We start from the raw sequence: 27,868 nt of genomic DNA, 5'->3' as shown, positions 1-27,868 counted from the left end.
CAGGGGTCGCCTAAGACCATCGGAAAACACAGATATTTACATTACGATTCATAACAGTAGCAAAATTATAGTTATGAAGTAGCAACGAAAATAATTTTATGGTTGGGAGTCACCACAACATGAGGAACTGTATTAAAGGGTCGCAGCATTAGGAAGGTTGAGAACCACTGCTCTAGAGGGTTGCTCAAACTAGAAGCCTGAGGATTGAGCCCTGGCAGTGAAAATGGACAGGCAGAGGAGTTATCTCCCTTGTCCAATGGAGCTTAAAGTGGGGACTCTCCATGGTGAAAAGTCTCTCCCAAGAGAATCAAACCTGAGCACCCACCAAGTCCAATGAACAACAACATCAGATCACAAAGAAACCATCCATGCAAGACTGTGTCCTTTGTCCTAACCCATTTGCCCGGGCCCAACCCTAGAGGAGTTGGAAAGACAGCTAGTGAGGGAAGGTATTGGAAGAGGAAAGATGCCAACCTGCTCTAATGGCCCGTGTGCCTCTGACTCCCAAGACCCCACCCCAGGCTTCTTGGCTTGAAGCAGATCTCAGTTCAGGGAAGGGAAAAAATTTGGAGTTGGTTTATTACATTACACTGAACATTTTGATTACTAAAACAAGACTTCCTTAAGACCAAGGTAACCTCAGGACATTTAACACCGAAGAGGGACTGGGAGAGCTGTGTGAGATTTCACACAGGGACAGGGAATGAATCAGCCCATTCAATGGGCGCAAAGGAGGAGAGGTTGGAAATAAGACAATGACCTTTCTCTTTGTACCTGTTGAGAGCCATGCCTTCGGCAACCAGAACATATGTGAAATCTGTAGTAGAAATACCTAGCCATGCCTGATACCTTTTATTTTGACTTAAAACATAGAAATGTACACTCATCCCCAGTCTTTTGGGGTAGAGTCAAGGCCTTCTGTGTGAGCACCGGTGAGTGAATCTTTCTTAAATTCACCCACAAAACATCAACTCTGAGTTCCAATTTTGGTTTCCTTACATTGGAGTAAAAATTTTAAGAAACTTGCACAGTAACCTGAATATAGTAATAAGTGTGTATGATTTCTTTGTTTCTTGTGTTTTACAATTGTCTCACCCACATCCATTTTTAGAAACTTGCATTTATCGTGTCTTTTAACAGCATTTTATAGAAACAACTTTTTTTTTTGTGCTCACATTTCATTGATTTATATAATATTTAATGAAATTATGTGATTCAGTAACAAGTACAAGTTCAACTGGCATAAACAGATTTGAGAACACACCCAGCTGCCTCTGGCCAAACACACAGTTGAACTTGTGAGAGCAGAAGCCCATGGGTATACTTGAGAGTAGCCACTACCATGAGCCTTTAAGTATCCTGAGCATTGGGAGTATATCTCTCAGAGGGAATGGAGAGCACAGGATTATCCAGTGGAGGTCAACTGAGTGAGCCTCTACTTCTGAGGTGCAAAGGTTGAAGTAGCCAGCATAAAAAAGCTACCACATATTGAGAAACTACTATGTGCCAGGCGGGACACTGGGCACTTCACACACATAAGCTGTTACCTTTCACAGATATCCCCCTCCCCCGCTCCCATTTCACAGTTGAGCAAAGTAGAGTGTACTCTAGGCCCATAAGTGAAACAGTCAGTACTTCTCAATCGCTAATATGCAAATGACTCACCGGGGGGATATGATTTAAAATGTATATTTTGATGGAATAGGTCTGGGTGGGACCTGAGATTCTGCATTTGTAATAAGCTCTCAGATGCTATTGATGCTGCTGTTCTGCAGACCCCTGAGATTCTGACTTACATGTTCTGAGATGGGGCCCGGGCATCGCTCCTTCCTAAAAGCTCTCCAGGGATCTTTGATAAGCAGAGGCAAGGTGGTGGGTAGCTTGGACCCCAGTGAGGGCAGGAAAGTTAAGAAGTGGGCTGATTCAGAGACATTGAGTTTTGAATACTTAAGCTAAAACAAATGTTTGAAAAAGACAAGAGTAAAACAATATAGACATTTATAAAATAAAAGGTAAAAATCTTTCATTCTTTACATTTTATGAAGATTTAAAAAAAAAAAAATCAAATCAACCCTAACCGGTTTGGCTCAGTGGATAGAGCATCGGCCTGTGGACTGAAGGGTCCCAGGTTGGATTCCGGTCAAGGGCATGTACCTTGGTTGCAGGCACATCCCCAGTAGGGGGTGTGCAGGAGGCAGCTGATTGATGTTTCTCTCTCATCCATATTTCTAACACTCTGTCCCTCTCCCTTCCTCTCTGTAAAGAATCAATAAAACATATTTAAAAAAAATCAAATCACACACACAAAAAATATCAAATAAAGCTGTCCTTGTGATAGGGGCATAAATAGAATGTTGGGGAATCAGGTAGAATTGTAAGATATTACTCCTGCTCTGTTAACCATGATTGTTTTGTTCTGATTAAAGAAGGCACATTCTAACCTGGCTGGCAGTAACTCAGGGTACCTGGGAGCTCACCTGGAAATGCAGCCCATCCTCCCCATTTGGTGCTGCTTATTATCATGGAAAGATTAACAACTTTGGTGCAGAAACCAGAGCCGCCAGCCCTTTGAAGACCCCAGCCCTTACTTATCACTAGCCCTTTGAAGACCCCAGCCCTTGCATATCACTAGCCCTTTGAAGATCCCCAGCCCTTTTGCATATCTGCAGGCCTTTGGAAATCTCCAGCCTGCTTACCTGTTAACTGCCCATATGGCAAACCCATTTACATGGGGTTACTTCCCCATGTCATCCTTGTCCTATCCAATATAAGCAGCTGGCTTATGGTGGGGTGCAGAGCAGATGGTTGTGGATGACCTGCTGCTCTCCCATATTGCCGGCAGTATTGCAATAAACATTTATGGTTCAACCCTGTCTCTGCTTAATTGGCTCAAGTAGTGACAGGTAGCACAGACCTATGGATTGTCCGGTGACACTTGCACACACTTATGCAACTATTTGCTAGCTCAATGATGTATCAAGAATCTCTTTCATCATCAGCACATACAGGTCTACTTTGTCCTTATTGACTCTGCATTGTATTCCATAGCACGGAATAGCATAATTTATCTCACCAATCCCTCATAGGTGGATATTCAGTTAATTCTAATTTTTCGGTATTTCAAATAATGTTTTGTGCACACTCCATGGGTATGCGCCCATGCCATTCTGTAGAATAAACTTCTAGATGTAGGATTGTTGGGTTATTTAAATAGCTATTCTCAGATTGCCCTTCAAAAGGCTCACTAAATTAATTACACGCCTACCATCTATAATAATAAAAATCTAATATGTTAATTAGACCGGAGAGCTGAACAACCTTCCAGACATCATTCCGGACATCCTTCCTGATGAAGCCACAGTGGAGGGGGCGAGGCAGAGGCAGTTAGAGGTGATCAGGCAGGCAGGCAAGCAGTTAGGAACAATCAGGCAGGCAGGCAAATGGTTAGGGGCAACCAGGCAGGCAGGCAGAGTGGTTAGGGGAGATGAGGCTGGCAGGCAGGCAGGCGAGCAGTTAGGAGCCAGCACTCCCGGATTGCGAGAGGGATGTCCGACTGCCAGTTTAGGCAAGGATCGGGCCTAAACCGGCAGTCGGACATCTCCCAAGGGGTCCTGGATTGCGAGAAGGTGCAGGCCGGGCTGAGGGTGCAGGCTGAATTTCATGCACCGGGCCTCTAGTCACATATAAAAAGCCTCTTTCTCCTACCAGGGGGCCTTATGAAACTACTGGGTATTGTCAATCTTTTCAATATTCACCAATCCCACATATGAAAAATGGTTCATTGATGTTGTAATTTGCATGTCATGATGACTGGCCGGAAGACTGATCTACCTATTAGACTTAAGTATGCCTTCTTTCATGGATTACCTGTCTATATCTTTTGCCACTTTTGGTTGCTTATCTTTTTATATTAATTTTTGTCTACTATATATGCTACAAATATTTTCCTTCCAGCCTACTATTCATTTTTCAATTTGTTTAACAGAAGTTTTCAATTTTTATAGAGTCTAGTCTATCAATATTCATTCATAATTTCTCACTTAAGAAAGATTATAAAACGTATCCCTGGTTTTCCCACTTACTTCTTGCATAGATTTGACATTCATTAATCCATCTGATCACTAGTCCATATGCGAAGTGCATATTTTATTTATGAGTTGAACTAAAGCTCTTATGTTGTTTCTTTTCTTTCCATACACCATTCTCAGCACGATTTATTGAACAGACATTATTATTATTCTGGGATTTGAAATGCCTCCTCTATTAGATAGTCAATTATACATACACAGGCTGGTCTCCTTTGATCCCTTTGTCTTTTTTTTTTTTTTTCTGTGACTGTTCAAAGCTGTCACAATTTCTGAAGTTTTACAGAACTTCTGGAAAGACAAGTTTCTCATTATTTAGTTTTTCTTCTTTTTTATTTTTATTTTTTTAAAGATATATTTTATTATTTTTTTACAGAGAGAAAGGGAGAGGGATAGAGAGTTAGAAACATCGATGAGAGAGAAACATCGATCAGCTGCCTCCTGTGCACTCCCTACTGGGTATATGCCCGCAATCAAGGTACATGCCCCTGACCAGATGGAACCTGGGACCCTTGAGTCTGCAGGCCAATGCTCTATCCATTGAGCCAAACCGGTTAGGGCAGTTTTTCTTCTTTTTTAAAACAACTGTGTTCTCTACTATTTCCCCCAGATGGATTTTGAAATTCCCATCTCAAGTTCTAAAGCACGTTCTCATTGAAATTTTTACTGTAATTTCACTTTAATGGTCCACTAATATGGGAAGAATTGACATTTTTATAGTATTGAGTGTCTTATGCAGAAACAAGGTGTTAGCTCTTCATTTATTGACATATATTTTATATTTTTGTCATGAAAATAGATCATATATATATATATTTCCAATTCATCATTTAGTAGATTAACAACAATATATATTAGAAATAGCTACTGACAAATATACTTATCTCCTAGTTATCTAGCTTATCAGACTCAGAAGGACTAACAATTTAATTGATTGTCTATAGATCTATAAAGTTTTGATTTGACAAAATGCATTTTAAAGTTTCTTTTTTTTTTTCAACAATGAAACTAATAAGTATTCAATAGAAAAAAATTCTAAATGTAGAAAAAAATGACCCCAACAACTAAGGACAACTATTATCATTTTACTTGTATCTGTTTTCATTCTTTTTATATTTATTTACACTAGAGGCCCAATGCACGAAATTGGTGCAAGGGGCTCGGCCCTCACAGCCCTGACTTTGTCTGGAAGGTCATTCTGCTGTTTGGTCTAATTAGCATATTAGCTCTTTATTATATAGGATAGCATCTTCTACCCATTATAATTAACTGAGTGTATGTTTTAAAAGAATAAATGCATTCAATATGCCAAAACCATTTTGCTGGAGGTTTGCATGTTTGATAAGGAACCCTGTGCTTCTCACTAATGGGAAGAAATGCTAATGTAACAGACATTCCTGACATTATTGAGTTCAGTTCAGTCCCTTCTTTTGCTGCCAGTCTGGCTAGCTGGCATTTATACCACCCGACTATAGTTCAGCGTAACGAAGCCCTCTGTCCCTCGCACCACACATAGCTGCTGACCTCACTGCACACTCAGCCATTCCATTCCGGGCCTCGGTTGGAATCACTCTTACAGCACAGGTGACATGGAGGTTGCTAGGAGTTTATAATTCCATTTAAAAGGCTGACTAGATCACAATCGACATAAATGAGATTTCCAAAAACATTAACAAAAACCACACCATTTCTCTTGTGTCTCCAGTTGAGTTTGGAAGAGCTGATTTGTCTTTTCTTTTGTAATGCTTTAAGTCTGATTAACTCACTTGCTCATTTCCTTACCTATAAGGATTGCTCTTCTATTCCTTCAGCTGTCTACTCATTCACCTCACCAAAGAGGATTTCCTTGGCTTGCTTACATAAAATAGGAATCCCCATCCTATCCCCCTGGCCAGACATGCCCCTAACATATACAGGGCCAGAGCAAGAGTGTGAATGGAGGCCCACATGTATGTCTAAGTATTTAAAAGGCCCAACAGGGCTTCATGCACACACATGTGAATGCGTGGGCTCCATGTGGGCATGACCCTTTGGCCCCCAGACTTCCAACCGCTTGGGAAGGGGAATGGCTGGAGGAAAGCAAGAGCCTTATAAGGTAGGGGCCCAGGTTCTCTCTTGCCTGAGTCCAAGGATGGTACTGCCCTATTTCCCTTATTCTGCTTAACATGTTCCCATTGCATTTATTCCTCTCTGACATTTCATACTTTTCTTATTTGTTTATTTATTTGTCAGTTTCTTATCAAAGTAAGCTCCATGAGAAAGGAACTTTATTTTGTTCATTGCTTTATTCCCAGCACTTGGAAGTGCCTTAACAAGGTAGATGCTTAATTAGTATTTGTAGAATGAATGAATGAATGAATGAATGAAGTTTGAACTATTTTGCATAACATACATAACATTAGTGGAGGGGATCACACAAAAATCCTAAGTCTGAAAGGTTGCCACAGACAATATAATTGAAATTAGCAGAACTATGCAGTGTATCTCTCTCTCTGCCTCTGTCATTCCTTAGTTAAATGCCCCATTTTAATGTAAAACATAACTGGTAAAGTTGAGAATTAAATAAGAAAACATATAGGTCCAGCCTGATTGTTTTCCAATTGTTTCAATTTATTTGCTAAAAAATCAGCTTTTGCCACATAAAAGAAATGCTTTCTTATTAACAAATATTAAATGAACATAAATAGATTCTCATAAATACAATGTTCTATTGGTCTACGTATCTATTCTAAGTCAAATACTACACAGTTTTCATTGTAACAGCTTCAGAGTATGTTTGATATCTGGGACGGCAATTGTTCCTTCACTGTTTTTCTCTAACAACGTTTCTTAATCTATTCTTGTGAATTTTATCTTCCATACTATGAACTTGATCCTCCATATGAACATATTAATAATTTTGAGAATTTTCATAAGATAATTCTCTTGCAAATGTGATTGGCATTATATTTACTTTATTGCTCAATTTGGACAGTATTGAAATCTTTGAATTCTGAGTCATCCAATGCCTTAATTTAAGTCTCATTTCTGTCTTTCAATAACATTTCTTAATTTTTTATACCCTAATATGCATCTCCTGGGGGTGTTATTTTCGTTAGCTTTTAAAAAAAACAAATTATCTATTTTTCCATTACTTTATCTAGGTGATTGTTGCCGGTTGTAATAGATATTTCTAGACATTTTCTAATATCTCTTCATCTTTCTTCCTTTCTTTTTCCTTTCTAGCTGAAAGATTACTTCCAAGTTCCCTTGGCCACGTGACTAAGTTCTGGCCAATGAGACGGCAGTGGAAGTTAGATGTGGGACTTGGAGGAAGTCTCTTTCCTAAAAGGGAAAGAGGGGAAGAACACATCTTTCATTTTAAAGAGAATGTCCTCATTGGAGGTGAATGATTAACTACCTTGTTGTTTTTTTCTTCTGAAGACTAGTTTTCTCTAGTCAGGTATTCCTGAAGAATCTCCTCTTAATTTTTCTTTCCGAGTCTGCAACTTAATGTGTTTATTTGAATAGATGTATCTTTCCTGCCCAGGTCCATAACAAAATATCGGCGTCTCACAGTATTTTCGGGGGCGGGGGGCCGGGTGAGGATGGCATATTCCCTTCTCCTCAAACAAATCACATCAATTAATGCCAGTGGGAAGGCAATCATTTGGTTTCCCTGGGGAGCTGTGGCTTGATGGGCTTGCTCCTCACCACAAATAAAAACATTGTCAGTTTGGTCAATATGTTACTTGATGCCAAAAATGATAAGGGCATTTGTTAAGAATGTATAGACTTTTAAATAATTAAGTTAATCCAAACCGCTTGTCTCGGTGGATCTTGCTATTTAAGGCGCTGTCCGGGAGTCACAATTCACCGCCTGTCCATGGCAACTGTGTTAAGTAATGTGATTTTGCAACATGGCAGCTTGACCACGGTGCTGCTTATGCCAGCAAGTGATATGGATCAGTTTTCCTGCCGCATATGACATGGTGCCTCTGGCAGATGGGTTATAAGCCTCCAGGTCTACACATGTGGCTTTTTAAACGTGATTTAAATGGGGTTCCATGCTTGTGGAATGTTGTCAAGGACTAGGGCTACCAACCCTCACCTTAGAGCAGATAATCCAGGTTAATCCTCAGCATTATGGGTCTCCACCGGGCTCTAGCAAACTGTACATGAGCCCTAACTCAACCCTAGGATTCAAGACTGTGGATTCTGCCTGCTTCCAACATATGCCTAACCAGCAAGAGATAAATTAACTTCTCTGAACCTGTTTCCTTATTTGCAAGTTGGTGACAATAACAGTATGCTCCCATCAGGTTATTTATGGGAATTAAATGAGCTAATACACAGTAGGTCCCAAACAATGTGAACTGTCCCTATCCACAATGGAGAGATGCCATGAGAGATGAATTTTTCTAAATTAAAGTAAGTCTTGGATTCACTGGGAGAAAGCGTTGTTATTTAAGAATAGAGAGACATATCTAAGTGCACACTGGAAATTCCTGCTTCAAGCAGCCCAATCTTTTTGTTGCTAGCCAAAAAGTGACAGAAGCAGAATTTTTCCAGGCACGAGAGGAAGCAACAAGCCATGGAAGGCATGGCGGTGTAAGAAGTGGCCAGTACTAACAGTACTGTCCTGGTACAGGGGCCATGGGGACTTTGTGAAGGCAAATTTAAAGGAAGCAAACGTTGACTACAGAAATAATGAATGCTTATCTCGGAAGAAGTCATCTCTAGATAGCCCCGGGCTCCATGACTTTCCAGTAACACAAGCCTCCAAAACCCTAAAGAGTCTTCTGGCCCAGCCAATGTTCAAATCCCGGTTAGGGCATATGCCTGGGTTTCAGGCTCGATCCCCAGGTTGGGGCATGCAGGAGGCAGCCGATCAATGATTTTCTCTTACTACTGATGTTTCTATCTCTTCCTCTTCCTTCCTCTCTGAAGTAAATACACACACACACACACACACACACACACACACACACATAAAATAAAGAGTCTTCTTCTGAACAGTAGTCCCTCCTTAATCCACAGGGGATATAGTCCAAAACCCACAATAAATGCCTGAAATCACAGTACCCAACCCTATTATACCATGTTTTTTCTATACATACATACCTATGATAAATTTAATTTATAAATTAGGCACAGTAAGAGATTAACAACTATAATTACTAATAAAATAATTATAACAACATACTGTAATAAAAGTTAGGTGAATGTGGTCTCTATCTCTCAAAATAACTTATTGTACTGTACTCACCCTTCTTGTGCTGTTGTGAGATAAACCATCCTCCTGATGGGATGAGGTGAATGCGTGAATGCCGTAGGCCTTGTGACATAGTGTTAGGCTACTATTGACCTCCTGGTGATATATAACAAGCACTTTATGGCTTCTCTTTGGCATATTCAAATGACCAGCCTCACTACTCTTGCATCTTGGGGCCATTATTAAATAAAATAGTGTTACTTGAACACAAGCATTGTGATACCAGGACAGTTGATCTGCTAAGTGAGAGGGCTACTACATGACTCAGGTGTGGGTGACCGTATACAGTATGGGGACTCTGGACAAAGGGATGATTCACCTCTCGGGAGGGATGGCACGAGATTTCATCACGCTACTCAGAATGGCATGCAATTTAAAATTGATGGATTTTTTCATTACTAGAATTTCCCATTTAATATTTTGGACCATGGTTGACCTTGGATAACTGAAGCTATGGAAAGTGAAGCCGCAGATATGGGGAGACTACTGTATTAGAGGGTCTGTCTTTTCCCTGTGGTTACTTGACATCTTTCAAATGAACAGTTTGTGGAGGTTTGTGCCCAGACCCTGGAGGTTGGAAATGCCTGGATTTGTGTCCTGACTCTGCCTTTCTCTTCGCTTTGTGACCTTAGGCAAGTTAATTAACCTCTCTGTGCCATGGGTGATACGAATTACATCCACCTCTTCCAGCTGCTGTGAAAGGAGACAATTCAAGTAAAGCATTTCACCACTGATTGGCACTTATTAAAATGCTAACTGTTATTATTCACACCGGTATTTTTTAATTTATCTTCCATTACCTAGACCCCTGACCATTTTTATAGATGCTCAGCATCGTCTGGGTTCTCTTTCCTCCTTACCAAACCTGGTGCTCAGGCTGTGATTTTACAGTAACATCTTCCAAAACTCTGGAATCTGCTGCCATGACCCAAAGGTTAGCTGCTGAAATGGATGCCATGATAATTAAACTGAATGTCTATGTGGTCAAATGGAACATTAACACTTATACAATGATTATGTGGCCAATACTATTTGAGAGCACCAGCTTTGCAGTCAGATGGACCTGGATTCAAATCCTAAGAGCTTATAAGAATGTACACAACATTGTCTCTCTCTGCCTCAGTTTGCTCATCTGCAGTATCTGCTGTGCTGGACATCTTCTATGCGCTCCATCAGATGTCACTCGACCCTTCCCCACCCTGTACTGTGCCCTCAAAGGCATCAATAAGCACTCTTGCCCTCTGTTTCCACATGCGGAGCACCCAGGGGCCAGTTCACAACCTGACTCCTGGGAGGTCACACATTGGTTCAGACTTCTTCAAACACAGCTCTGATGTCTGAGCACAAACACTTGCCTGTGGAGGAAGTGTGTATGGATAGCCACTAATTTAACAGGGTTCCTGATCCGACAGGCATGTAAGCTTTATCTCTTCTTGTTCCTCTTGATGTGTCCTCATGCTGATGGAACCAAATTACTCACTCGCTATTTCCTGAACTTGCCCATGCAATTCCCTACCTTTGTACCTCCGCTTCTGCCCTTCCCTGCCAGGGCCTGACTGTACCTGACTACCTGCTACCTTTTGCTCAAAAGCCTTCAAGGCATCCCCACCCCCCACTGCCCATTCCTAAGCACAGGAAATTATTCTCTTGCAAGAACTCCCATATCACTGCATGTGTATCTTTCTTTCTGCATTTTATTACTTCCTGCTTGTATTATAATTGCATGTTTATTTCCCATGTTGTTTTCTAAGCGCTCTGGGGAAATGTCTGTGTTTTACTCCTCCTGTGCCCCCCACCATTCCTTGCCCACAGAGGCTCAATAAACACTTCATGAATGACGTGTATGGCTTTTGGTGGTGAGTGAAGACCAAACGCTGGTTGAAAGAGTGCTGTAAGCTCATGTTAAGGATGTACTTACACAACACTTTCGAACAAGCAATTCTTTGGGGTTTTCTTCAGCTATGTAAGTATTGTGCTCAGGTAGGAGGGAGGGGATGAGGAGTAAATTCATCTCTAATCTCTCTTTTAGATCATTGCTACTTATAGTTCATGACCAAACACTGTCTAACAAGGTGAGGGGTAACCCTGCATGAATGATGATATTCCAGAACAGATGGCAGGCATTGGGGGAGGGGAGAGTATGAAGGGAGGGTATAAATGGAAATTATCACTCTCTGCCAACTGGGAAAATAGAATACATCCTCTACCCTGGTATCTTTGCTTCCCCTCTTGACATTAGGACACACCATGATGAATTAATGTTTATGACTCGATAAATTCAGCCAAGATGCATTATTGTATTAAATTGGCACTGCATGCCCTGGCGCTGCCATGTGCTTTGGGGGATACCAAGGACTGTGGGCAGAGCCTCTGCCTCTATTCTATTGCTCAAGCTTATGCAATCTAAACATCACCGTCCGCAGCAAGGAGGCATATGGATGGGTCCAACCTATGACAACTCTCTGCCCTAAAGCCATTCATGACTTGAAAGTACTTTAATATAATTTGAGTCACATTATATGAGTGAGATTCTCCAGACCTGGGTTATTCTCTGGAAAGAAATAAGGTTCCTTTAAGGCAGCCAGGGTAAAAATAGCTTGCCACGGATTTTGAGCTGGGAGCAAGTGTCAGTGACTACCTGCTTTTCTGACTCGACTGGCCCTTTTCTTCTGTTGCTCATCTCAGAAACTCCCACCCACACTGCTGGTCTTGGCCAAGCGAGCGAGCGAGCAAGCGAGCGAGGGAAGTGCCCCGAATGTTCTCGGATCCTATGGGTAGCCTGCAGAGGTGCAGGGGGTCTGTGGGCAGGGGAGAGAAGCAGGGTAGGTTACCAAACACCCAGCAAGTGCAGCACATTTCCTCCTTTCTCCCGAGTTTCCATTTAACTCGTATTTAAAATTGGTTTACATGGTCTATGACTTCGAAACGAAACGAAGAAAACACAACTTCACACATGTAAAGGTCACTGAATCTACTGCTAACTGCTGGTTCTACTGTTTTTGCAGCAACCCACTTCACAGGGAGGTTGGGAAGGTGGGCTAACATGGGCTCAATTGCTTAGTACAGTGACAGCAGATTAGGTAAAGTACGAAGCGTCATATATAAAATTCATCACTTGTCACTGTGTCTCATTGTATTAACTCCTTGAAAGCACAACATACATTTGAATCCTCCTTGATTACAACCCAGCACAAGGCATAAATTATTCTTTACTTTTATTAAGCCTTTAATACTATCTGATGACATATCCTAAAGAAGCCAATCCTAATATTAACTGCTATAAATTAGTCCTCTGCCTTGGTTATGCCTACATATTTTTAATGACTGTCCCCCAGTCCAGCACCAGCTGATTCGGGACAGGGGACCCTCCATCTCTCAGCCAGCAGGGCTCAGCTGTAGAGCTGCATTTGGAGTGGCTCGGGGAGGGCCTGGCGTTCCCTCACTTGTAAGGTTTTTTAGTCACAGAAGAACAGACGTCAACTCTTGCAGCTGCTCTCATGGCCCTGCCCAAAGGGAAGCCACTCTAAAAATAGAATCAAAGGGAACAACAAATGGACTGTCTGATATACTCTTCTGAGGGGCAGGTTGGAGGATTCAATAGTGAAAGTATGTTATCAAGTGTAATGAGAAGCATATGGAGTCTGGAGAAGTTTTGGGTGTGACTTTAACAAAGAGGCTCAATTGTCCAAGTTCATGGTTATGTTACACCTGGAGATATTAGTTTAAACACATAAAATTGTCAATATGAGATATAGCCTAATGTTTTAAAGTTTTACATGATGCTTCCAATATACTGCAAAGTCCTTGGCATCTTAGGGACATACTTTTAAGTTTTTAGAGTAAACTACAGGCTATAGGCCTTTAAAATGGTGTTAGGGTAAGGTGACCAGATTTTAACATTGGTAAAGCGGGACACCATTGACGGGGGGGGGGGGGGTGTTCTTTTAAAATATATATATATATTTTTTATTGATTTTTTACAGAGAGGAAGAGAGAGGGATAGAGAGTTAGAAACATCGATGAGAGAGAAACATCAATCAGCTGCCTCTTGCACACCCCCTACTGGGGATGTGCCCGAAACCGAGGTACATGCCCTTGACCGGAATCGAACCTGGGACCCTTGAGTCCGCAGGCCAACGCTCTATCCACTGAGCCAAACCGGTTTTGGCCCGGGGTGGGGGGGGTGGGGGGGATTCTTGATTAAAAATTTGGTCTATATTGTAATCGCTTTTGGTTTTTTTAATAAAAGGAAATTCACTTCTTAGATCATCATTGAATTTGCATCCTCTTTTCTTACTCATTATGTTAAAAATCTAAAAAAAATAATTTAAAATTATATTATAAATTATTATATACATATTGCTTAAAAACACAGTAAGTAGGTACATAATTACATGAACATATTTTATTGTTAATTTATAAATTAATTTGATTGTTATAAAGTAACTATATTTTAAAAATTATTTTAATCCTATATTTCTTTCTAAATAATAACAATACTAACTTGTATTATTTTTCCTCTGAATTTGCCGTAACGTAAGTCGTAAGTGTCACTTTCAAGGCTGGCGCTAGACTTTTTGCAGCCACTATAAAATATAAATAATACGAGTACTGTCTGCTAAATCCAAGAAAATTTATGTATTTATGAAATAAATACATAAATTACTTACCTAAATTATCTGAATAGCTGATTTGTAATGACATCACTTGTTTAACTAGCTTACTAGCACGCAGTACGATGTGTATCGTCTGAGAGACAGTTACAAAATGTTTTCGTCGTTGCCAATCCCAAAAAATGCCATTGTTCATTAAGTCCAAACAATGGTGATCGAATTCTAACAACTGATCAACAATGCGAACTTTGATAAGCAGTTCTCGATCATCAGTTCTCAACAATTATTTGTTATTATTAAAGTTTAACATTATAAAATTAACAAAAATAATATAAAACTCATATCCTGGCTAAATAGCCACATGGCCGCCGAAAATCGTATATTCCCTTCCCATTCTCCCGCCGTTCCCTAGCTTGTCATTCATTCTTTCCAAAAATCTGGACTTTTTTAAAACGCCGCGGGACGCGGGACAAATTGTTAAAAATCGGGACTGTCCCGCCAAAAGCAGGACATCTGGTCACCTTATGTTAGGGGGCTGTAAGTTTTTTAACTCTTCAAAGAGCAATTAGGTCTCTTTCCTCCCAGGGACTTCTGGTATTACTGTGGTGCAAGCAGAGTTGTAGCCAAATGTATAATGCTACCCTGGACTTCATCCATGAGCTCACAGCCTAAAGCCTTCTGGTATTCCCTCTTATTTCTGTGGGCTTCCAATTTCCCATCTCTCTCAGTAAATTGGTGGAGAAGTAGAGCAAATAAAACAGGAGGATGAAATACATACCATTTGAGTGGACTGATGTCATACATAGAAGCCCCTACTACTGTGTCTGGAGCCCTTGTTAACTTTTTAAATGCATGTTTTTGCCCTGGCCAGTGTGACTCAGTTGGTTGTAACATCTTCCCATACCAAAAGGGTTGTAGGGTTGATTCATGGTGAGGGCACGTACAGGAGGCAACCAATCCATGATTCTCTCTCTCTCAAATCAATAAACATATCCTTGGGTGAGGATAAAATAAATAAAATAAAGTAAATGTATGTTCTTTACATAAGGTTTTTAATAATTATAGAGTTAATTATACTGTACATAGTTATTTATACTTTTTGCTTTTTCACTTATTTCTTAAGTATTTTTACCCATATTATATTCATTTCATCTTTCAAATTACTGTCACAAAATATGCTGATGTATAAAAATGAAAATCACATAGAAATATGTAATTTAAAATGTAAAACCTCCCCTTCCTTCTATATCCAACACCTAAGAGGCACTAATCTGTGTATATTCTTCTAGAGCTTTTTATCTATAAGAGTGTGTGTGTCCCTGTCTACATAAGCATGTTCTGTATAGAATAATTTTTATTTACATAAGTGGGTCAATCTAAACATAAGTTTTGACAACTTGCTCTTTTTCACTTAACAATGTACCTTGGATTGTCTAATTTAGCAAATAAAAAAGTACAGGATGCCTATTTAAATGACAGTTTCAGATAAACAACACTTTTTTGTGTGTGTGTGTGTAAATATGTCTCAAATATTAGATGAGACATTCTTATACTAAAAAGTGACTCGCTGTTGATCTGAAATTCAATTTTATCTGGGAGTCCTGTCTTGCATATAACAAACATCTGCCTACATCTGCATTTAGTTGTCCTTCCATTTGTTTAAGTTGGCAGTGTTCCACATGCCTAAATATGGCCAGGCCATATGGTATCTCTTGATAGTAGAATTAAAGGTAATGTTTCTCTTTTTCCCCTCACTTGTCATAATTAGAAGTTTGTCGTTGTAAATGCCTCATGAAGAGAGTAGGTCCTGCCGATTAGAAGGCCTCTTTGTCTATACAACACCTTGACTGATGGGCCCATGGAAGCCTGGGAGGGAGCATGTGGAATATTCAATTACTCTGCTCTCTAAAGTGGGAAGACTCCAGGGAAATCCAGAAGGAAGTAGGTGAGAAGTCCAGCCCAGCACTGAGAGGGTCCCACACTCGGGTGGCATTCTCAATATCTTCTAAGTCATCCTTTATTGCCTGGGACTGATGAGGTTGGTGGAATCTTCTAGGTGGACACCCTGAGCCCAGACTAGGAATTGTATGGAGCCCCAGGTTCCCTGTGAGCCCCGGACCCTATTTCTTCCTTTGGGACACTCCCCAATCCTCTAGACTGGTTGACTAGATGCCTGAGGAGCTTGGGGGACTTCATGCCTAAGGGGACCTTGGGACCCAGCCCTAGTTCCAGAAAGGAAGGTTGGCAAATGGATCATCTCCACTGTTCAGCACAGAATTTATTACATAGCATTGCATGAGGTTGGGTAGCCAGTATGGGGCTGACACACTAATTCTGAATGATTCAAGTTGCTTATATAAACAAGAGCCTGGCAAAGAAATATTTGTCCTCCTCCACCCACACACCCATCTGCCCTAGGAGTGGCGCTGGAGAAGATGAGTGAGAGGAAAGAGACTTGGAAGAACTGCAAAAAAAAGGATACCCTGTTGACAAAGGACCTGAGAGAAACCAAGAAAACCAGGATTTGGGAGAACGTCTAGTAATAATAATATATAATAAATGATAGCTAATAAACAATATCCTTATCATGGCCAGGCATTTAGGAATTCTGAATATATACTTGTTTAATGCTCACAACCCTAGCGGGTAGCAGCTATGACAACCCCAACTGACAAAAGAAAAAGGGGAGAGGAAAAGAGAGAAGAAAGGAAGGAAGCGAGGGAGGAGAGAGGGAGGGAGGAATTGAGGCCCAGAAAAATAAAAATTAGGCAACTTAGCCAAGGTCACACAGTAACCAGGAAGTGGTAGAGCTGGGGTTTGGCTCATTGAGTTGACTCTAGCATCCATGGTCTAAAACACTTGGCTATACAGATTGTGTTTAATAAAGATTTTTAAGTTGTCGACTATATGGGATATGACCACTTCTGATTACCCCCAACTTTCCAGAAAACTGTACTATACCCATGAATGACTTATTATTATTATTTTTTTGTAATTTTGCTGTGTTTAGAAATCAGGAAAGAGGCTATTTCTTGTTTAGATCTGTAAAAGGAAGAAGCAGAAATGCCTGGTCAGCAATGAACCTGTGACCATAAGACTTTCTGGAGACCAAAGAAATCTTTGGGAACATCTATATATCAGTCTGGATGCCAACAGGGAAAGAAGAAATCCCCCTCCCCCCCACCCAGGGGGGTTAACTAAGAAGAGTTTAATGGGGGTGCGGAGCAAAGTTAAGGGAAGGTGAAGCCCCCAGGGACTAGCAATAGAGAGAAGCCTTTACAGTCCTAGTGCTTAACCAGTTAACTGCCACGCGTCCAAAACGGAAACCATCCCCTCATGCCACGATACTTTGAATTTAATTGAGTCCATAGATGCTTATGACGTACAAAGAGTTAAGGGGTAGAGGGAGGAAACTGTTGCTGAGTCCACAGAGAGCTTGGAATCTTGGAAGACTGCTTGGAGCGCTGACTATAGGATGTAGAGCCATGGCTACACAGGAAAGAAGCAGAGGGAATGAATATCTCTTCCTCTTTGTATTTCCACTCTTTGAATTCCTGCAAATGTTGTTGTTTTTTTTAATTGAATTTATTGGGGTGACATTGGTTAATAAAATTATATAGGTTTCAGGAGTACAATTCTATAATACATCATCTGTATATTGTATTGTGTATTCACCACCCCAACTCAAGTCTCCTTCTATCACATTTATGCCTCATTTACTCTCTTGTGCTTCCCCCATCCCCTTTTCCTTCTGGTAATCACCATACTGCTATCTGTGTCAATGAGTTATTGGGGGTTTTTTTGGTTTGTTGTGTGTGTGTGTGTGTGTGTGTGTGTGTGTGTGTGTGTGTGTTTGTTTTCTTAATCCCTTCACCTTTTTCTCCCAGCCATCCTTACCTCTGTTCTCTTTATCTATGAGTCTGTTTCTATTTTGTTTGTTAGTCTATTTTGTTCATTAGATTCCACACATAAGGAAATCATAAGGTACTTGTCTTTCTCTGACTGGCTTATTTCACTTAGCATGATATTTTCCTGGTCCATCCATGCTGTTGCAAAAGATGAGATTTCCTCTTTTTTTTACAGCCACGTAGTATTCCATTGTGTAAATATATCCCAGCTTTTTTATCCAGTCATCTACTGATGGGCACTTGGGCTGCTTCCAGATCTTGACTATTGTAAATAACACTGCTATGAACACAGGGATGCATGTATTCATTCGAATTGATGTTTTGAGGTTCTGAGGATATATTTCCAGAAGTGGAATCACTGGCTCAAAAAGGAAGTTCCATTTTTAATTTTTTGAGGTAACACCATACTCCTTTCCACCAGTCTGCATTCCCACCAACATGAGGGTTCCCTTTTCTCCACATCCTCGCTAGCACTTGTTGTTTGTGGATTTATTGATGGTAACCGTCCTGACAGGTGTGAGGTGATATCTCATTGTGATTGTCACTTGCATTCCTCTGATGATTAGTGACATTGAGCATCTTTTCATATGTCTATTGGCCATCTGTATGTCCTCTTTGGAGAACTGTCTATTCAGGTCTCCCTGGCCCATTTTTTGATTGGATTGTTTTTATAGTGTTGTGTTTTATAGGTTCTTGATAAATTTTGGATATTAACCCCTTATCAGAGGTATCCCTGGTAAATATGTTCTCCTGTACAGTGGGTTGTCTTTTCATTTTGTTGATGGTTTCCTTTGTTATGCAAAAGCTTTTCAGTTGGATGTAGTCCCATTTGTTTATTTTGTTTCCATTGCCCATGGCGATATATCAGAAAAAAATATATATATTGCTATGAGATATGCCCAAGATTTTACTGCATCCCAGACACAGCCTGAAATACCTGAAAAAGAGCAAGGCTGCCACCAACTGGTGGACCCTGTTCATTCTTGCTCTGCTGTCCGGTTAAGTATAACTGACTTTTGCATTTCCAGTGCTTAACCTTTGGAAATTTCCTGTCTTTTGAAACAAAAGCTCAAATCTACAACCATATTTTAAGCATTCCAGCTGGCTGCCTGTTACTATTCTCCACCAAATAAATAGGTGTGGCAGCTCATTGGGAGCCCACTCCTGGTGTTTCGAGAGAGGGTTTGGGGGACTGTCCAACATCTAGTAACCGTTAGATGAGTCAAGAGTCCTTATAATGTAAGGTCAGAAATTCAACTCAAACTGGCTTACATCCAAAATTTGAGTTTATTTGCTTCTGCAACTAAGAAGTCAGCTCTGGAACTGGTCTCAAAGACTCCCAGCACTCAAGTAATGTGCAGTAGGATAAGGGGAGTCATAAAGCCAGATTCGCTTTGTGTTTTCTTAATCCTCACCTGAGGACATTTTTCCACTGACTTCCAGAGAGACTGGAAAAGAAAGGGAAAGACAGAGAGAAACACTGATGTGAGAGAAACACATTGATAGGTTGCCTCTTGCATGCACCAGGGCAGGGGAGGAGCCTGCAACCAAGGTATGTGCTCTTGACCGGAAGCGAACCCAGGACCTTCTAGGGCTCATTTGGTGGTTCCCTTTCTCTCACACTCAGCACTCTCACCAAGTCCGAAGTAGCCTTTCCCCAGGAAAGCATCAGGAATGTTACAGGAGGACTGCAAAGAGAAAGAAGCAATTGGTGCTGATATTTTCACATATTTAAATATGTTTGAAAATCTCATCACAGAGGTTGTGAAAGACAGATCTTTGGATCTGCAAAAGCAGAGAATTTTTGAGAAAAGAAATGCTTTTGAGAACCCAAAGAGGTAATCCCTGAAGGAGCCAGAGGATCGGGGCTGTGCCTGAACAGTATGGAGGAGAGGAATAGTTGGCCTGGCCCTGCAGACCATGTCAGGATTGTCCAGATGTGGAGGTGGGGGCGGGGGGGAGGAGGCTTGGATGGACTGTGATCTGGAAGAAGGTTGGTGACCCCACAAGAAGAGAAGAGCACCAGGAGGGACTTTGCAGAGAGGAAATGGGGTTGCCTTTGGGATACTGCCCATGCTTCTGCTCCAGCAGGATTTGAGACCAAGAACCTGGATTGAACCTCCCACTGAAAAGAAAATGCATCTGTTTTAAACAATCTTCTTAGAAGCATTGATTCCCTGGAAGAAAGTAAAATATACTCAAGACAAAAAGTACAATAGGAACATAGAGGGATAAGTACACAGAAGCTGCTCTTATCAAACAAGTAAACCTGAGCTTTGAGTTTTAAGGGACTTGCCAGTTACAGGCTACAAGAGAAAAAGCCCCATAAAATAGGAGGCATCGCCCTATAAAGCTGGGGTCCCTAAAGAGCTATACTCCTTCTAGGACCAGCTATATAATGTGCAGGCCCCAGTAGAAAAGGAAAATGAGGGGTTCCTTGCTCAAAATTATTAAGAATTTCAAGATGGCGATGGCAGAGCAATAAACCAAGTAAAGGCTCTATCTGAGCTCATTGCCCTGTGCAGCTCCTTGTGGAAGGGCAGCCTAGATGCAATCCTGACTCCCACAGCTCCAGCAGGCTACCCTGAACACATCCACAACCCAGCCTGCATGAGGGTTTGCAACGGAAATTCCTACCACCTGGGTAAACCCAACGTACCTGCAGCCAGCCGTTTGGTATAAAGGAGACCTGGGCTGGTGGTGCCACAGAGAACCAGTCTGAAGTAAAGACAAGTTCTCTGTGGTGGAATCCAGCTCCAGTCCAAGGGCCAAATCAACCCCCCTGCTTAGCGTTCCAGATTAAAACAGTTCACAGTCACAATCGTGAAACACAAAAGAAAGCAAGTCACTATGAGCAAGAACCAACAGAGACAGACAGTATTAAAGACATACAAAGACTTCTATTATTAGCTTTATCCGACACAGCCTATTAAAAAGCAATGTCATGTATTTTTTTAAAAAAACGAAGGTCCTGGCGTCTGTCTACAGATCACACCGGCCTCCCCGGAGCGAGTCACGGCCACCAGAGACCCCACAGGACCCCATTGCCACCAAAGAAGGGCGGGGGGCAGGAGGGGAGCGAGAGAAAGGGACGGGGCTATCTGGTCGACCCCCCAAAGCCAGTTAAGTGTGTGCCTCGTGCCCTGACCGGTTTGGCTCAGTGGATGGAGTGTCACCCTGTGGACTGAGGGGATCCCAGGTTCCATTCCGGTCAAGGGCATGTACCTTGGTTGCGGGCACATCCCCAGTGGGGGGTGTGCAGGAGGCAGCTGGTCGATGTTTCTAACTCTCTCTCCCTCTCCCTTCCTCTCTGTAAAAATCAATAAAGTATATATATATTTTTAAAAAATGTGCCTCCACGGCCTCCCTCACCATTCCGCCCGCGCGGGCCGGGCCGGTCAGAACGTGCTTCCTAATCGGGACTTTGAAAAAATCCCGCGGGGCGCCTTTGACCACCGCGCCCCGGGAAGGCCCGCCCGCAGACTCACTGCCCTCCCAGAACCGCATGGGGACGGGGGAAACGACGAAGAACCGCGTCCGACGGCCGGGACCCACGCGTGCGCCCGGACCGACCCGCCTGGCCCTCCGCCGTCCTCCACGCACCGCCCCACCGGCCCCACCGGCCCCACCGGCCCCACCGGCCCCACCGGCCCCACCGGCCCCACCTCCGAACTCCGCGACTCGGGAACGGCGAGCAAGTGGAGTCCGGTGACCGGGCACACGGGGGCACACCCCGCCCGCGCCCCGGGTGGACCCTGGCGGGCGGGCGCCGCCTCCGGACCGGGACCTGGAAAAATTCCGGGAGGCCCCTCTGACGACCGGACCCCCGGAGCGGAGGCGGACGTGGGGCAGCGGCGGGTCCGCACCTCCCGCTGGCACGCGCCCGGCCAAAGTCAACAAAAGCGGGCGGCGGGGGGGAGGAGGCGGGGGGCGGCGCGGGTCAAGGCACAAGGTCCCGGCCGCGGGCAGGACTGGCGGTGGCCACGGTCGGTCCCCGCAGAGGGGCAACAGCGAGTGCTGGTCGACCCGTCCCGGGCAGCCCACTCCCCCAGCCCCCGCGACAGACACTCACTCCCTCCGCAGTCCTGCAGGTCCAATCTCGGGAGAACGGGCCAGGCACCGGCCACCGGCACCGCTGGCCTCCTGGAAGTTGGCCTCCGCGGGCCGCTTCCCCTCCCCAGGGGGCTTCGCAAGGAAGAAACTGCATTAAAGCGGCCGCCAGGTGGCGTCCGGGGCCGCCACCTTCCTTCCCTCCCCAGAGGACATAACTCTCTCTCTCTCTCTCTCTCTCTCTCTCTCTCTCTCTCTCTCTCTCTCTCTCTCTCTCTCATTGAAATTATTGGGGAGACACTGGTTCATAAAACCATACAGGTTTTAAAATAAAATAAAAAATGAATAAATTTTTAAAAATGAAGGTCCTGGTATGACTGTGCTATGGTTTTGCAAGAGGTTACCATTGGAGGAAACTGGGTCAAGGATACACAAGATCTCTCCGGATTACTCCTTACAAGTGCATGTGATTCCACAGTTATCACAAAATAAAAAGGTTAATAACATTTAAGAAAACACTAGGAAATATGAGCCATGTGTTATATATTTGAATGGAACTTCTAGAAATAAAGAAAAACTCGTAGGCTGAATATGGAATTAGTAAACTCTCAAATTTTGCAGAATGCAGCACAGAGAGAAAAAGAGATGAAAAAAACCTGGTAGAGAGGTTAAGAGAGTAGGCTAGAGTAGGGAGATCCAACGCGTCTCATTGGAGTTCCCGATGAAGAGGAAAAGTTAGAATGGGGAAGAGGAAACACCTGAAGAGGGCAGCGGAGAATTTTTCACAACCGGGAAAGGACACGACTCAGCAACCATGGGGAAAGCCCTCCTTTCAAATCGACAAAACGAGGCCAATGACTTTGTACATTTAGAACCTTCCCAGAGACATTGGAAACCTTTCAATGGTTTCTATCAGTCTCTGCAAAGAGACCACAATAGTTTGTACGGCCGGCAGTGCCACGCCTAACGGGCTTCTCCAGGAGCCAGCAGTGCTCCACGGTTTTCTTTCAGTTTCTGGGACAGCCGCTCTATTCCTGGCTAGGGACTTCAGGCATGACGTTCTGTCTGCCCGAATCACTTCCCACCTCTCCCTCCCTCACCCAGATTTTCTCATCCTGCATGGCTCAGAGAAAATGTCCCTTCCAGGGGAAGTGTAGTGAACCTTTGATAGGGTTTGTGTTTGTTTTATTGTTCAACATCTGACTTCTACTTGCTACTCAAGGGGACTCCTGAGAATTATACCCTTTGACTGATAAAACTTGAAATATTCAGAATAGCTATTAGAAAATATCCAGTACGTATATAACAGGACTTCATACAAGTGAAACTTATTGTCTGGTGGGGGTTAGTGAAATGTCTCATTACTGAGTAGTAAGGGTTTTATACTGTTGTTGTTTTAATCAAGAAAACATTATTTTTTGTATGAAGTACTCGATTTTCAAATTTTTAAAATTCCTATGGAAACTTAGCTGGAATGAAGTATGCAGGCAAAACACCTTTATAAAGTTGCAAGGCCAATGTTAAGAAAACGGGGCCCAGGAGTCGCTCTTTTACATGCACAAAGCACGGAGCGGCACCGCTTCCACAGAACTGCCAGGGTCATGCCACTCCTCGGTGCTGGAGAACTGTAACCAATCGCCTCTGAATCTTCAAGGCAAGTTGACTTGGCCTCCAACTACAAATGGGTTTGTCTCAAAAACAAAGATCCTTGTTTGGGTAATCTGGAAGCATTCAGTGATTTTTAAGGGGGAGGCTGATATGTGGAATTATTCATTTAAATGACACTTGATTGGAAGCCTGAAGTAGGGAGACTTACGCATGAAATCCTTTTCACCCTCTTTACCTTTTCTGTCTATCAAAAGGCTATCTGCAGAAAAACCTTCAAGAGAAACTTCTAAAAGATAGGGTTTTTTGGGGGTTTCGTCCTGTCTTTATTCTGGGGAGGAAGAGTTCTCCTCCTCCTCCTCCTCGTCTTCATCGTTGAGCGAGCAGGGCGGGACTCGGAGCAGTGAGAGGCCGCACTGCTGGATTAGTGACTGTTTGGGGCAAGCATCTGCCCAATTGCTAAGGTCACTTCAGCATCCAAGCAGAACCCCTGGATTACGCTTGATTGGGACAAGGTGGCACCAGTGGTCAGGTCTAAACTGGAAACGGATTGGGTAGAGTTCAAAAGCAGTCCCTGATTTAACCATGACGGTCCTGTGGAGATATCTGGGATATAACCTCTAACGCCTTTGGCACCAGTGACTTAGCATGTTTCAGATCCTCCAGAGAACATTTGCCTGACTCTAGGCCCGTGGTCCGCAAACTGCGGTTCGCGAGCCACATGCGGCTCTTTGGCCCCATTGAGTGTGGCTCTTCCACAAAATACCCCAGCCTGGGCGAGTCTACTTTGAAGAAGTGGCGTTAGAAGAAGTTTAAGTTTAAAAAATCTGGCTCTCAGAAGATATTTCAATCCTTGTACTGTTGATATTTGGCTCTGTTGACTAAGAGTTTGCCGACCACTGCTCTAGGCCAAAGGACATTCCCATCTGCTTCAGCACTTCGATGTCATCATGGATCTCAAAGGTGCTGTCAAATTTGAAAAGATATTCAAACTTGTCACTGGAGATGCTGCAGTCTATGACTGTTTTCCTCAGAATTGAGTTGAATTGTCGGAAATAGTCGGTATCCCAGAATGAGAGAACTCAGTGGGAAAAAAAATCTCTCACCATACTACAAAGAAAATCAGAGTCAGAGCAAGCAAGTAGCTCACCAGATGGGATGTCATCTATTGGACACTTGTTCTTCCAGCCAAATCTAAGTGCCTACAAGGTACCAACCTCCCAGGCTTAGATCTTTGCTCCAAGTTTGAAAATTCTCATCCTTATCCATCCCTCACCCCAGCACCTGAATTCTCTTCCTACATGAGGAGAATTCGACACATAAAGTGACTTGATGGGAAGCAGAGACCACGTCCTTCCGTAAAAGAGGGAAACTCACATCCCCCAACATTCGTGCATCTGGACACGGCATGAGGCTCCATCTGTCCTGACTCGGGACGTGGTGACACAGAGAGGCTGGGACTGTGCAGGCTGCATTTGGCAAGGGTGGTGGGAGAGGCAGTGACAGTGCAGGTGTCAGGAGCAGCAGAGGTAGCCATTCTAGCCAGAGGGCCAGGGTTCAGCATCAGGGGTCAGTGGTGTGAGCAGTGACATCTGTGCTTAGCAGCAGGGCAGTGGCTCCCGTGTAGGACCTCACCTGGGCTGAATGTGCATCAGTTTCTGGCTGTGTGACCTGAAGCCTGTGGTTTTCCCCAAAATACTATTAGACCCCAATATCATATATATACCACTTTATATCTAAATTAGAATAGATGGGGATTCCATTGTTTGCTCCAAGAAATATACCTGGGGAACAGTCTCAGAGAGCAAGCCATCGGAGATGTTATTCTTGGGACCCAGGGCCCATGTCCTAACTCTTCCACCTGTCTCTACCCCATGGCAGAGAGAATAACACGTAACTCCCAACATCATGTCTCATAACTGATGACAAAAGTCCTCCCTTTTCTTTCCAAGGAAAAATGAAAACCTTTAAATGTGGATGTAAAACCCCACCCCAACCTGAGCTCTGGCACTGGCCTCAGTGGTTCCCAGGCTGGCTGAGCCCCAGGATTGCTTGTGAGCTTCTTACAAAACCCCCAGCCTCTCCCAGACCCACAGACCCAGAGAATCAGGCACAGACCAGGAACCACCTGTGTAACAGCCCTGCAGGCGAGGCTGACACACAGACACGGGGAGTCCTGGTCTGGGTTCTCGCTGCTCAATGTGGGATCTGAAGACCAGCAGCATCAGCACCTTGGGATAGAGCCAGACTCTCACACTCTGCTCTGGACGTCCTGAGCTAACAAGAGGTCCAGGTGGTTCCTGCGCACAGGAACGTTGTGGGCTCCGTAGTCCCTGTGCCTGCTAGACCCGGAGACAGACAGTGCAGTCAGCTCTGGTGTGTGGTCTGACCGGATGGCTCAGCACTGGGTCCTGGGTTCAGTCCTTCTTCCTTGGTCTCCTTGTAGCCATCAGTTCCTTGGTGACCTCGTCCGTTCTCAAGGCTTTAAATGTCATTTACCTGTGTCGCCTCCCAAGTCTGTTTCTCCAACCAACATCTCTCCTGATCTCCAGACTCATATGTCCAACTGCCAATCTGACGACTCCCTTGTGTTGCTAACAGACACTCAGCTCCAGCATCTCTTAAAATGAAGGCCTGTGATGCCCCTCAAATGAGCTGCTCCAGAGTCTCTCCATCTCTGGTAATGGGAACTCTGTCTCTCTACTTGTGTCCTCTGAGATTTTTGGTGACCTGGACTCCTCTCTCACATGCCCCAGATTAACCATTAGGCACGCTCTAAAGTCCATCTTCAGAAGGAACCAGAATCCAGCACGCCCACTCTTTCCACCTCTCAGCCCCTGGAAGCCTCTCCAGCCTGGAGCCCCTCCCAGCCTCCTCCTGCCTCCCCACTGCCCCTCACCTCCCACTGTACACAGCTCAGCAGCCACAGTGATCCTTTAAAGGGGGTACAGGCCAGGCCTCTCCTGCTCTAAACTCTCCTGTGGCTCCCTCCTCACTCAGAGCACAGTCCCTGCCCTTCTTCCTTCCTCCAGGCCCAGGAGGTCTGGCCTTGTCTTTATCTCATCTCCATTACTCTCTGCTGCATTCCCACACTGGCCTCCTCCCTCTTAATCCAGACACACTCCTGCCCCAGGCCATTCGCACTGGAGGTGCCACTGCTGGAAAGGACTTCCTTCCCACATCCTCAGGGATAATTCCTCAAGTCCTTCAATGCTTTCCTCAAGCTCCCTTCCCAGTGAGGCCCCCACTGAATGGCCACCCAAATCAAACAGACAAGTCCTAGTGGTTTAGCTCAGTGGATAGTGTGTCGACCTGGGGACTGAAGAGTCCCGGGTTGGATTCTGGTCAAGGGTACATGCTTGGGTTGTGGGCTCCATCCCCAGCTGGGGACGTGCAGGAGGCAGCCGATCAAAGATTTTCTCCCATCGTTAATCTTTCTATCTCTCTCTCCCTCTCCCTTTCTCTCTGAAATCAATAAAATCTATACTAATAAAAGGGTCATATGCTAATTAGACCAGGTCGACCATACATCTTCCAGTCATCTGGTCCTCCTTCCAGACAAAGCCACAGTGACGGGGCTGAGGCAGAGGCGATTAGGGGCGATCAGGCCGGCAGGGGAGCAGTTAGGGGTAATCAGGCCAGCAGGGGAGGGAAGTTAGGGGTGATCAGGCCAGCAGGGGAGGGCAGTTAGGGGTGATCAGGCCAGCAGGGGAGTGCAGTTAGGGGCAATAAGGCTGACAGGAGAGGGTGGTTAGGGGCGATCAGGCAGGCAGGCAGAGTGGTTAGGGGTGATCAGGAAGGAAGGCAAGCGGTTAGGAGCCAGCAGTCTTGGATTGCGAGAGGGATGTCCGACTGTAGGTTTAAGCCCAATCCGGCCTAAACTGGCAGTCGGACATCCCCCAAGGGGTCCTGAATTGGAGAGGGTACAGGCTGAGCAGAGGGACCCCTGCCTTCCATGCACAAATTTCATGCATCAAGCCACTAGTATATATACTCAGTTTGTGCATGTGTGTGTGTGTGTGTATGTGTGTGTGTGTATTAGAGGACCAGTGCATGAATTTGTGCATGGGTGGAGTCTGGCCAGCCTGGCTAGGGGGAGGGGATATGGGTGGTTGGCCGGCTTGCCTGCTAGTCAAACTCCTGGTGGGGACAATGTGCATATTAGCCTTTTATTATATAGGATATACACTGAGTGGCCAGATTATTATGCGTTCAGAGATCATAATAATCTGGCCACTCAGTGTGTGAGAATGTGTGTGTGTGTGTGTGTGTGTGTGTGTGTGTGTATTAAAAACTAAGCAAAAAAAAAAAAAAAAAATCAGCCACGGTCCGTGTCCCCGACAGCCACACTTG

General features: G+C 43.8%; 1 protein-coding gene and 1 pseudogene across 2 annotated transcripts in view; both read right to left on the bottom strand.

Annotated features, from left to right (window-relative positions):
- Positions 1-22,350, bottom strand: part of KLHL31 (kelch like family member 31) — a 55,740-nt gene extending 33,390 nt beyond the window's left edge. The window contains exon 1 of the mRNA XM_079781461.1: positions 22,315-22,350. Within this exon, the coding sequence (XP_079637587.1) occupies positions 22,315-22,317 (3 nt within the window). The 5' untranslated portion in view covers positions 22,318-22,350. The remainder of the gene's footprint in view (positions 1-22,314) is intronic.
- A 1,491-nt stretch (positions 22,351-23,841) lies between these two features.
- Positions 23,842-25,167, bottom strand: LOC307105725 (transcription factor Dp-2-like; annotated as a pseudogene). Its single transcript has 3 exons — positions 25,151-25,167; positions 24,416-24,544; positions 23,842-24,218 (listed from the first exon to the last, which is right to left on the bottom strand). The product of its transcript is annotated as a transcription factor Dp-2-like (transcript).
- Positions 25,168-27,868: the final 2,701 nt, after the last annotated feature.

Source organism: Cnephaeus nilssonii (assembly GCF_951640355.1).
Source record: "Cnephaeus nilssonii genome assembly, chromosome: 9".
Lineage (NCBI taxonomy): Eukaryota > Metazoa > Chordata > Mammalia > Chiroptera > Vespertilionidae > Cnephaeus > Cnephaeus nilssonii.
This window is presented reverse-complemented; position numbering and strand designations above follow the sequence as displayed.